General features: G+C 42.7%; 1 protein-coding gene across 6 annotated transcripts in view; it reads left to right on the forward strand.

Annotated features, from left to right (window-relative positions):
• The window catches only part of WDR33 (WD repeat domain 33), a 414,563-nt gene that overhangs the window by 185,535 nt on the left and 216,542 nt on the right, over window positions 1–12,486 (forward strand). Inside the window, exon 8 of one of the 6 annotated variants that reach the window (XM_029615298.1) lies at window positions 1,182–4,637. The exons of the other annotated variants lie outside the window; for them this stretch is intronic. Coding sequence (XP_029471158.1) covers window positions 1,182–1,363 — 182 coding nt within the window. The 3' untranslated portion in view covers window positions 1,364–4,637. Of the gene's footprint in view, window positions 1–1,181; window positions 4,638–12,486 lie in introns of those variants that run through there. 6 annotated transcript variants of the gene reach the window in all.

Genomic DNA, 12,486 nt, shown 5'->3' on the forward strand with positions numbered 1-12,486 from the left:
TTGAGTCTTCAGCGAAGGAACCTCTGTGTCAGGCATGGTTAGATGTAGTATTCTGTTGAGATTTAGTGAAATTTGATTTCTGTTTGGTGAGTGGAATAGCAAGGATTCTTGTTGCCCATCTGTGTGAAGGTGGGTTTGGAATAAGGATCATATTAGTGTTGATACTGTATTATTTTATTGAATCTTTTCTTGATTGTATGCTATAGTTATGTTGTCTTGTTGGAGAAAAGCAGGGTATAAAGGTGAAATATGTCAGAACTTTAAAAGAATCTTTGTTTTCTGGAGGACTTTTTTTTTTTTAAACAGAAAATGGATATGGCCATCCATTTTGATTTAAAGGCCTCACGTGTATCCAGGGAACCTCTTTAGTCTTTTGTAATACCTAGATGCATCTAAAGAGTTGGTGACCATGCCTGTCCATGTTCTTTAGGACATCATGAAGGTGATTCAAGAAAACCCATGTTCTGTGCTTCCCGTAAATAAGAGGACAGAGAAACCAAGATAGTGTCCAGACTACATCTTGTTACCATCTGAGAGCCCAGCATGGAAATTTGATTTCAAAGTTGCCAGAAACTTTGAACATGCTCTACTGGGCATGTTCCGCATGATATAGTGCCACATTTATTTATTTATTTATTTATTGGTTTTTATATACCGCCGCTTATCAGAGATATCACGTCGGTGTACATAGAACAAAATCCGCAATTGCGTTTTACATAAAACAGTAAGAAAATCAACTGAGAAAACTTTACATTAAAAACTGTTAAATGTAACAACAACAAAACAATTTATAAAATATAAGTAGATATATAATGATAATATTATATAAAGTAGTTATAACATTACAATTTATAACAGAGTCAAGGGAGAATAAGGGGGGGCAAGGGAAGGAGAGGATAAAAATTTGAGTAGGGGAGGAAAAGAGAAAGGTGTGAGGGGAAGGGATTATATACAAGTGGGGCTGCAAATGAGCATGTCCACAGAGAAGCCTCTTCGGTTTCATCTTTTCTGTGGAGCACACAAGTCATGATTTTTTGACTCTGTGGCTGTTGGAGAACATTTGACTTCCAGAGAATGTGGAATATGTTTCTTGCAGGACCCTGCAGTGTTAATTTTCCCCTGTAGTCACCTAAGTAGGTTTTATTGGTCTATTTTATAATTTTTTGTTCTTTTTTTTGCAGTTGTGTGGGGCAGTGGATGCAGTTTTTGTCAGTTTATTTTTGCTATGCTTATTTTTTGTCCAATGCCCTTACCAGAGAAGAAGGCAAGCAACTCAAATAAGTGCCCCTATGCAATAGTTTCTGTCACAGATCCCCAAAATCAGTGTCCGATGCCTGGGGGTGTCCCCTCTGTGCGACTATGACCCCCAAGGGGCCATCTGTCCTGGCTTGACCTCATGGAAAAGTACTTTGGGATGTGTAAGTCCAGACCATCGGTATTTACATTGGCGATATCAACATTGAAGGACACAAGAGCTGCATCGATAATTGAATTCTGTTGACATGAATGCCAGGAAGAACTTGAAATGGGCAAACTGTTCAACTTCTTTGGTTTTGGCATCAATGTGCTCCAATGACATGCATCGGGTGTCTGACAAGAAGTATATGCATCAGTCGCCATTGATGCACAATGCCAGAACATTCTAGTGGCAGACATCCTTCAAAGCATTCCCATGCTGAGAGGTCATCTGCAATTCCAGGAATTATGCTAGTGTCCAAGGGTTCAGGTGTCAGCCACAGATATACCTCTGGAATCCTAGGAATATGTGCCCTTTCCTCTTGCCTTCTAGTCTGCAATGGTATTGGCAGAACTTCAGCTGGATAGGAATATCCAGGAAGCTTTGAACCAGAAGATGTTTCTAATTATCTTAATTCTTTTATTATTTACAATTTTATTTATTACTGACTACTATTAATAACCATTTTACTACTTTTATTATTATTTTATCTATTATTACTATGCATTGTATTTATGTTCTTATGTAATGTATATTTCTTTTTATTATGTTGAAAACCGTTTTGATGGTCCCACTGAACGACGGTATACAAAATCAGCCAATAAGTAATAAAGACGCAGTACATCTGTGTTCCTCCAAACAGATGTCTAGCCTATACTGGAATTCCTGCTGATGCTCAGTGGAATGGTACTGATACCAGTTCCTGAAAGGGAATCAACATCAGCTACTAACGCTCTGGCAGTTTCCAGCTCATGGGGGAGGTATCTTCCTTGAGATGGTTTCTCAATGGGTGCTAGAGCATAGCAGATAAATACTCCCCGCTTAGGCCAGGTTTGCTAGCCAGACAAGATTCCGGTCCATATCCTCAACCAACTAGTCAGACTTGGAATATTCTTGTGGGTATGGCTAAGGATCTGACCACTTCTTTGATCAGGAGGGGTCAACAAGTCTCCCCTCTGACCCCTCCCTTCCTGAGGGCCTCTCTTTTGCTGGCTTTATCCAGAGAATTGCAGATGCCATTCTATTTACCTTACAGGAGGAGGAAGAATTCAGAACACAGAAGCTGGATATTTTCCAATTTTTTGAGCCTTCTAAGTAGACTACGGCAGTCCCAGTCCATAAAATCCTTTAGAAGGTACAGATGAGGATTTGGGAGAGTCCCCTCTGTGGCTCCAATGAATATGAAGGCGAACATCCAGAAGACTCCAGGATTCAAAAAACAGATTATCCGTCACCAGTTAGTCTAATCATCTTTCAAGAAAACCAAGAGGTCCAGAATCTCTTCTTCAGTGCCCCCAGGGAAGGGTTGTGTCATATCCTGGACTCATTTGGTAGAAAAACTCTTCAGGGGGGCTATGCTTAGGGCCTACATAGTGTCTTATCAGCTTTTTAGGAGCCAGTGTGGGATATTCTGATGAAGGTGAAAAAAGCAGCAGAGCAACTTCTACAGAAGCAGTGTGACAATTTCAAGGCACTGGTGGACAAGAGCATAGAGTGTGGGTAAACACATGGTCCAATTAACCTTTGTTTTCGAGATGGCATCAAGAGTCTCTACAGTGGATAACTGTGTCCACATGCTCGACGTGCTGCAGGCCTCTGACCAGATGTACAGTAAGACTTGTAGATGTGCCATGCAATTGAGAGCATCTCTTTAGAGATAAGGTCAAGGAAACAGTGGCTCAGATTAGACTGCTGTGTGAAGCTTCAGACCATCTCCACTGCCATGCCAGACCCACACTTGTCAATCAGGAGAGCGCAAATGATATGCCACAGGCATTTCTATCAACTGAAGAGAGATTTTTCTTCACTCTCTTGGTGCCGGCAGGAAGAGGGTCCTTGTACTCGCCCTTGGCAGCAGAGGACCCCAAAGCCATAACCAGCAACTCTGCCAAAACCTGGGATGGGTTTTTCACTGGTTCATAGAGAGCATAGCTGAGATTACAGTACCCATGCCTGAGGATCTTATGTCAGAGGCAGGCTAAGGTTTTACATAAACCGTTGGCCCAGAATAACTTCAGACACTTTGGTCCTTAGCATAATACAAAAAGGATATGGATTTTGCTTACTGGACATCCTTTCAAATAACCCACTAAAACCTGCTTGGTTGGTGTGTCAGTAGCAGAAACTGCTACAACTAGAGCCTTCCTCTTAGAGGCCAATGTGCTTGAGCCAAAGGGATTTTACCCTTAAGTATTTTCAGGTTCCAAAGAAACAGGGATGACTTTGTCCCTTTCTCAATCTATGTGTGTTGAACAGTTTCCTAAAAATGGAACAGTTTAAGGTGGTTTCCCTATTTATTCTAATTCCCTTTTTTGAACAAGAGGACTAGCCGTGCTCTCTAGATCTAAGAGTTACTTACACCCACATAGATTTCTAGGCCACAGAAAATCTCTCAAGTGTGCTGAAAAGGGGATCACCACCTCCAATATTGTATACTGTCCTTCAGCCTGGCATCCGCCTCATGTTTTTTCACAAAGTATCTGGTAGTAGTTGAGGTGCATTTACATAGATTGGGGGTACATGTGTTCCCCTAGCTGGACAGATAGCTGGTTAAGAACATGTCTCAAGTGGTGCCATAGAATTAATGAGCAAAACCATTTGGGTGTTGGAGTTAATAGGGTTTGTCATCAACTATCCCAAGTCTCATAAACCCATCTTACTTGGATTTTTTAGGATTACTGCTAGACATGGGCGAATGTTTTCCTCCCCAGGAGAGAATACGAATGACTTAGCAGGTATCAGCATTGGACAGGTTGAGCCAAGGGTCTGGTCTCCTGCAATTCCTTAGCCATAGGAAGGGCTGCAAAATCCAGCACTTCCCATAGAATTGCTTTATCTTCATGGATTAGCTGTGGGAGATCAGGTTCCAAAAATATAGCAGCCATTTCTTATCTGCTCCTCTTCCCTCTCTGTCTCACCCATGTGCGCTGATCCCAGGTTATTCCTACAGGATTTAACAGCAGCAACATGGTGCCCAGGCCTGCTTCCTCTTCCTGTGCAATCTGGGACCTGTCACCCTGCACTATGGCAATCCTCAAGGTTCAAACCATGGCACTCTATCCCAGGCTGCATAAGAAAAGGAAGCTGTCCGGGGCGCCTCATTGTGGCTGTTAAATGCTACATCAAGAGCTTGGAATTGGCATACATGGGAGAGAAGGGAAAAAGGATTTCAGTTTGTCTGTTAGACCACTTTATTTCTCTGCAGTTTAGCTGCTAGTAAGTGGATGGGGGGGGGACTTGGGGTAAATGTTAAGATGGGATTGTGGGTGGGATGGGATGGTGGACTAATAAGGGGATCTATATAGAGTGGCTAGTCCATATAATGGAATTTAAATCTTTTAAATAAATCAGATGTATGGAATGTCTGTGAGTAAAGGGACTAGAAGTGTAGGGTGAATGAATCAGGGTTGTGGGAGGGAGGGGGATGATAGGTGTTTATATGGAATATATTTGTGAGTGAGGAAGGGGATGATCAGGTGGGGGAGTGTGTGGCATAAGGGGGATTAAAGGTGGCATGGAATGTTTGTGAGAGTGAGTAAGAGTGTGGGACTTATGAGAGAGAAAAAGGATTTTCTGTAGGAAGGATGTGAATGATCCTGGTCCAGGATCCCCCCTCTCTGAACCACTTTTCCTTTCCTCTCTTCAACCCTCTTCCCCTCATATCTTCCATCTCCTATCCCTCTACCCCTTTCCCTGAGATTCCCCTTCCCTAGAGAGAGAGTGATAAGTGCAGAGGGTAGGGAAGGAGTGAGGGGATCGGCAACGAGGGGGAGGGGGTGAGAGGGATTGGATTTGCTGTGGAGTGTGAGTGAAGGAATATAGGAACTGTTAGGTGGAGGTGAAGGATCGGAGAGTGTTTTGGGAGAGGATTAGAATGAATGTGAGAGGATTGATGGGAGTATAGAGTCTGTTTTTGAGAGAATCAAGGATGGGCGAGGGTGATGTGAGTGGATCATTTCTTCCGCTTCTGATCCCAAATCCTCCTGTTCCTGATCCCTCTTCTTTCTTTCTTTCCTTCCCTTCCCTCTGCTCCTCCCTCCTTACTTCATCCCTTATCTCTCTTGCTTGATTCCTTCTCCTCCTTTGTCCCTAATGCCAATCACTAAGATATGTTTTCTTGTAATAAAGAATCAAATGAACTGGACACGTGTCAGAAAATGACATTAATTATATAATGTAAGAGGAAAAATTCTTTTTATTATGCAGAATTATGCTAATTTTCTACAGAATTGTTGCAGAAGTTTGGAAAATCTGCAATGCAATTTGCTGACTCTTGCTGTAGACTCGTGATACATCTGCTTCTGCAGCCTAGGGCCACTGAAATTGAGAATGTTGGGCAACATGAAATCAATGGTCTGTTACTCCCTTGGCATATCTTCACCTAAGAGCCCAATGGACCATGAGTCACACTGGGCTCAGACCACTTGGAATCTTTGGGTCAGCATCATAATCACCCAGCCTCTGAAGGACTCCCTTTCCTGATGGCTGTTCCATTAATGTCTGGCCAAACTTGTGCCCTTCCAATTTCCTCCAGTTCAAATTGTCCTAACAATGGGTATATCCAGCCTAGTATAGGAAGACTATGTAGAGGGGGCTCTTCACCAGGTCCTTTGGTCAGTTCTGGAAAAGCTTTATAAAATAAACTTCCTAGAGCTAAGGGTTATTTGGTACACATTTTCAGAGTTCAGTTGACCAACAATGTTATCCTTGTCCAGATGGACAGTCAAGTGCCACTCTTCTACAGCAGCAAGCAGGTAGGAATGAGATCATAAATCCCGTGTCAAGAGAATGTTCTGATGTGGGAGAAAAATGTCTTAAAAATGCTTCTCAGAGTCACACATCTGTCAGGCAAGGAGAATGTCCTAGCGGATAGGCTATCAGTTCCTGGAACCCCAGGAATGGCCCCTGGATGGGAAGGTGTAGGGAGATAGTAAACTAGGTATTCCATAAATGGGAAACATAGTAGTCTATCTGTTAATGTCCATTTACTCTTTCCCCCACCCCCTGCATCAGGTTATGCTTCAGCAAAGGGAGTCAAGGCAATCTAGCTTCAGATGCCTTTGCTTTGAATTGGGACCAGGGTCTACTGTACTTGTATACTCCAGTTCTTTTCATTACGGTGATCTTGTTGAAACTCAGAAGAGATGGGGAAATCATGATTCTCATAGTGCCGTTTTGGCTGAGGCAGATTTGGTTTACACTCCTGCAGGAAAAGTCCATCAGAGATCTGGTGAAGAAGGGGAATTACCCAATTCGCATCACTGAAGAGCAGAGGCTGTTGTACCATTACTGTATCTGGTCCCTGACTCTCATAACCTGAATGTTTAAAAGGTATCTCTACAACCTCTGAATTTGTCTAAGGATGAAGCTTGTTCTTCTGGCTTCCAGGAAGGGTTCCATGAGAAACACCTGTTCTGAGTGGAGGAGGTTTGCCTTTTGGTATCAGGTAAATGCTGTACATCTTTCTCCTGCTCCACACAAACTGCTTGATTACCTTATACATCTTTCAGAGTCAGGTCTTAGAACAACTCAGCATTCACCAAATTATGGCCTGTGAGATATAATCAGCCTATCTCCTATATCTTTCTGGCCTGCCACTGTTCGCCAGCAGCCTGCCCGAGCAGTCTTTGGTTATCAGCAATGGCCTGTATTTGAGGTGCTGATGTGTATTATGTGGATTATTGCTGATTGTTAGGCTGTGCCTCTAGCAGGTTGCTGGAGGAGGGTAGAGGAGCTTGCCTGATTTGAAAAGCCAGCAAAGCCCAGACCAGGTGTGGTGCAGGAGGAAGCCTGAAGAGTCAGCAGCACAGAAGCTTTCTGTCACTGATGCCAGGAGCTGTTCCTGGTCCAAGCCATTCCCCCTCAGCTACGGAGTTGAGAATAGGGGTGAAGAGTAGGAGGACTGGCAAGACCCTGCGGCTATATCAGAGCAAGGCTTGGAGTGTCGTCAGGACCCATGTGAAACTAGATCTGGGATTTGAGGTTAGGAGGGCCAAGATGTTTAGCTGCTGAGGAAGGTGAGTGGTCTTCGTGGGGAGGAAGAAAGAGAGAGACAGGGCTATATGGAGTCCTGTGTCATGTAGAGATATCGCTGCTCTTTTGAAGTCTCGTTGGTGATCCAGTGACAGCAGTTGGGCCCTGGAGGAGATAAGTGCCACCAATGCAGGCCCCATTGTGTTTGGAGGTGAGAAGGACCCTGCATGCATATGTTAGAGAGAGCAGGGGGATTTGTGTGTAAGACTGAGAGAGAAAAAGAGCCTGCGTGAGAAGTATCTGGGTGAGAGAGCGCTTTTAGTGGGACCCCAGGCCTGCTTGGCCCCTATAATGTAACCTTAGTCAAAAAACATTTTTGCCGACCTCTAATGTAGTTAGTAGACTCATTTTTGTTCAGCCTTTAGTTGTTTGATTAATGTAGGTCTTACTTTACTTGAAATCTACCATCGAGTCTCTTGCTGTGTTTTGGGACCTCAACATGGTATTGACCCAGTTGATGAAAGCTCTCCTTAAGCCTGTAACCTCCTATGAGTTGAGGTACCTGACCTGGACATCATATTTTTGGTAGCAGTCACTTTGACTTGCAGAGTCAGCAAGCTCCAGATTTTAGTGACTTAACCATCTTATACCAAGTTTTTTTTCACAATAGTGGTTCTGTTCATGCCTAAAGTTTCATTGGACTTCAGTTTAACCAGTCCTTCCAACATTTTTTCCCAGGCCACATGTCCATAAACATGAAAAAGTTGCTACAGTTTGGACTGCAAGAGAGTTTCCACTTCTATTTGAAGTGGACTGAAGGCCTTAAAAGTCCACCCAGCTATTTATTTATTCTTTAATATGCTAATGAACCTGGGATTTCCATTGATAAACTCGCTCTATCAAATTGAATAGCAGATAGATTGCATCTCCATCTGTTATGATGAGGTGGGCCTGAATTTGGTTGGCCATGTCAAGACTCATAGTGTCAGAACCATGGTGGATTTCTCGCTACAGATTCACATCACATTGCTTATACAGGGATTTCTGTCGTAACAGGGTTGGCCAGTCTGTCCTGAAGAGTCTCTGAGGTGTAGAACCCAATTCCATCCTCTTAGAGCCCATTATTTTCGTTCCAGTCTTCCCCCTATAAAAAAAAAAAAAAGACAAATTACAAAAATGGCTTATTACCATCAAAGACAGTTTTTGCCCATTGGTAATGTTTGGGTTTTTCCCCTTTTTCGTTCAGAGCAGTTTGTAGCTAGCAATTCCCCTATGTGTGAGGACTGTCCTCGGAAAAAGCAGAGTTGCTTACCTATAACAAGGGTTCTCCCTGAGAACAGCAGAATGTCAGCCTCATGAAACCTGCTCACCTCACCTTGGAGTTTTTCTCCAAGTCTAAGCTAAATTATAGACTGAAAGGGTCCTCCTGTGGATGTGTGGCAGTATGGCATGCGCAATCATGTGGATGCTTATGATTGAACGCCCACTCTCCTAAGGTGTGCCCAGCCACCTCTCCTGGGTGTGTGATGCATTATTTAAATGAGGGGTAGTGCTAAAAAGGACACGGTAGGGATAAATTGTGCATCCCTAGCATCTCCATGGCATCGGGGGCCCAGGAGAAGTGGTGCCCTAGCCACGGGTGCTCAGTGGGCATCAGTTTTCCTAACATGACCACCGGCAACATTTTTTTTTCCCATGCTGCTTCGAGATGATACTAAAGAGGAGGAACCACAGAAAAGCAGTATTTGGTAGAGTTGTGCGTCGTTTAAGGTTTTCGGGTCAGGCTGCGGTTCAGGCGCTTCATTGAAAATGTTTTCCTGAGGCTCTTATTTTTTTCCGGCGATTTTCCACGGAAAAAAATCCCACCCCAACCCTTCAAATTTACTTAATTACAACCCCCCCCCCCCCCAAGACTTACTGAAAGCCCTGGTGGTCCAGCGGGGTCCCGGGAGTGATCTCTCCCTCTCGGGCCAAGCTGCCACTAATCAAAATGGCGCCGGTGGCCCTTTGCCCTTACCATGTGACAGGGTCTACCAGTGCCAATGGTCAGCCCCTGACACATGGAAGGAGCAATGGATGGCCCGCGCCATTTTCTAAGATGACGCCGGCCGTCCATTGCTCCTACCATGTGACAGGAGCTGACCAATGGCACTGGTAGCCCCTGTCACATGGTAAGGGCAAAGGGCCATTGGCACCATTTTGATTTCTGGCAGGCCCGAGAGCGGAAGATCACTCCCAGGACCCCCGTTGGACCACCAGGGCTTTCAGTAAGTCTTGGGTGGGGGGGATCAGGATGGTGGTGGTGGTGGTGGGGGGGGGGGGTTGTAATTAAGTAAATTTGAAGGGTTGGGGTGGGTTTGGGTTTGTTTGTTTTTTTTAATGTGCCCCTCTCCCCCCCCCCTGCACTAACCCGAAAAACGATTTTCCCTGAAATTTCGGGGAAAGCCTGATCATTTTCCTTGTCAGGGCCCAGTTTGATGTCACCTATTTGAGGACTGACATCTTTCTATCGTTAGTGAATATCCTTCTACAGTTAAGTAACTCTGCTTTGCAGGAGAGCTGTTGCCTTTTATTTAGAGTGGGTTAAAGTCCACCCAGCTATTTGTTTCTTTTGACCTCCCAACAGTCCAGACCTCTAAATAACAAATAGCATTGCTAATTGGGTAAATGATTGTATTTCTCATTGGTATAGGACAATTGCTAAGAGATTTGCAAACCCATAACAAGGAGCTCTGTCTATATATTCACTAGTCTCTATTGTCTTTATAAGATCTTCCGTTGGGATTCCAGATCTGAATTAATTGTTCTACAGAGACTGTTGCAGAATAGGGCCCTACTCTCCTGTGGCCATTTCTGTTTCCAGGGTTATCATCTTATGATTGTGTTCCATGTTTTATGGTTAAAACAAGGAAGTGATAAGTATCCATATGCATGATTTTTGCAATTCTTTTCAGTGTGACTCTATTGAAATTCTGGGTCCTGCCTTCACCCCAAAACTGACTTTATTCGGTCTACTTGGAAGAAAAGCATTGTACCTCCAGACAGATGGATTGAATTGCCATATAAACCCTTTTCCAATGTATGTGGACAAGATTAAAAAAAAAAAAAAAAAAAAAAAAAAAGTGAAGGGGGAGACACAAACTAGGGTTTTCTTTAAAAAAAAAAAAAAAAAATCATTGTTTGTATTCCCCCTTTTTATTTGAAAACAACTCTTAGCTAAATTGTGCCATCAGCATGGGACATTGTATCTATTTTTCATCCAAGAAAAGGCAATTATTCTCTAATATCAGTACAAGCCATATAGCCCATCTGCTTTCTTGCTTGGGAGCTGTTGCTGCTCTAGTTGTGCATGTCTAGTTAAGATATACAAGCAACTGAAGAACAGATCCAATGGTGTGCTAGAAACCCTCACACACACTCAAAAGTTTTCCTAGAGAATTTTGGAAGAATCCTTGGACTAACACATGATGTAGGTCATGCGACCCATCAATGTAGCTCATTATACTGTTGTGTCAGAACAATTATTTACAAATTTACAGGTAAGCAACTGCATTTTTACTCATAAATGAATGTAGATACCTATAACATGTTTCTGTACATCTGCAGTAGTGTTTCAACATTACTTGTCAATTGCTTCTGTTAAAATACATTTTTTTAAAGCAGATCAAGATGTAAGAGCCTATGTACTAAATACTAAACCCTATTTTGTTCTCAATTAAATGCTTTATAACAGAAAATCAAGCCTTGTGATTAGTCAGAATGTATTATATGCTTATATGTTAAAACTAATGTAGTCAGATTTGAGACATCAACCAATGTCAAAGTAGTTTTAGCAGTGCTTTTTAAAAGCAGTTCTTTTTTGCTCTATGAAAACTTATGAGTCTGTTAAAAACATGCAATTAAAACAAATTTTAATTTTGAAAATAATGTGATGTGTTGTGATTATAAGATATTTTTTTTAACTAACTACATAAGAATTGCAATACAGAATGTTGGTACACCTCTTAGGTGCAAAAGGCACTTGCCTTTTAGAGCTTCCTTAGTGCCCATTTTCCTAATGTGTGCACAAGCGCACCCCCTGAGTGCCCGATGCAATATTTAAATTAGGCAGCATTAAAAAGGGCATGCTGATGGAGAATTGAGCGACCGTAGCACTCATTAGTTTATCGCAACGAGCGCTCAATTCGAGCAACCATTTTGATACCGCTTCTTTTTTTTTTTTTTTGCTATAATTCATGTCAGCAAAATATTAGGCACCCCTTGTTATGGATATCAAAACTGTGGCGATAAGAAATGTGGGTTTTGTTCATGAAATGAAAATATACGATTATTTTTCTCCACCAAAAGCAGTAAATTAGTATCACAATGATACTAATGGGGAGGACACACTTATCACAACACAAAAAACCCTATTTTTTAAAATGTTTTTCATGAGCCCTTGACTGCAAGCTGACTTTATTTCACCTTCGAGCCTGGAGCTAAATTTTCCACGTTGTGTGCATTGGGGGTAATAGCTAATGACCTCATCTATATGCAATTAACATTTGACAGGCGCTATCTGGGTCGCGTTTGTTAGGGCACATGTTTTGGACGTGCTAATCTCCTTACTGCATTCTTCGCTAGTCTAGTTCATCCAACCACATGTAAACCCACGCATTAGGCTGGGCGCACTTTATTTCATCGGCCCCTAAGTATTGAGGAGAATGCTTCTCAACCTTTATTTCATGGCACACTTTTGACTTCGCTCTCATCTGTTTCCTGTGATACTTTGAACCGTGCTCTTATTGATGTGATCCACTTTCAATTCTGTGTCCCCCTTCATAAGATCACTTACACACTCACACACTTATTTACATATCCTTCCCTACCCCCCACATACATTCCTCTTTCACTCCACCCATTATACACTTTTTTCACCCTTTCCCACTTTTGGCAGGTGGAGAGCAGCACTTATTTGTGCTTGCTTCCTTTACCAGCCACCTTGATTTTGAAGTTTGAATATGCATGGTACTGATAAAGAACCAGAGTGAAGCCAGCCAGCAGAGTTGACAGATTTA

The sequence above is a fragment of the Rhinatrema bivittatum genome, chromosome 9, assembly GCF_901001135.1.
Source record: "Rhinatrema bivittatum chromosome 9, aRhiBiv1.1, whole genome shotgun sequence".
NCBI lineage: Eukaryota > Metazoa > Chordata > Amphibia > Gymnophiona > Rhinatrematidae > Rhinatrema > Rhinatrema bivittatum.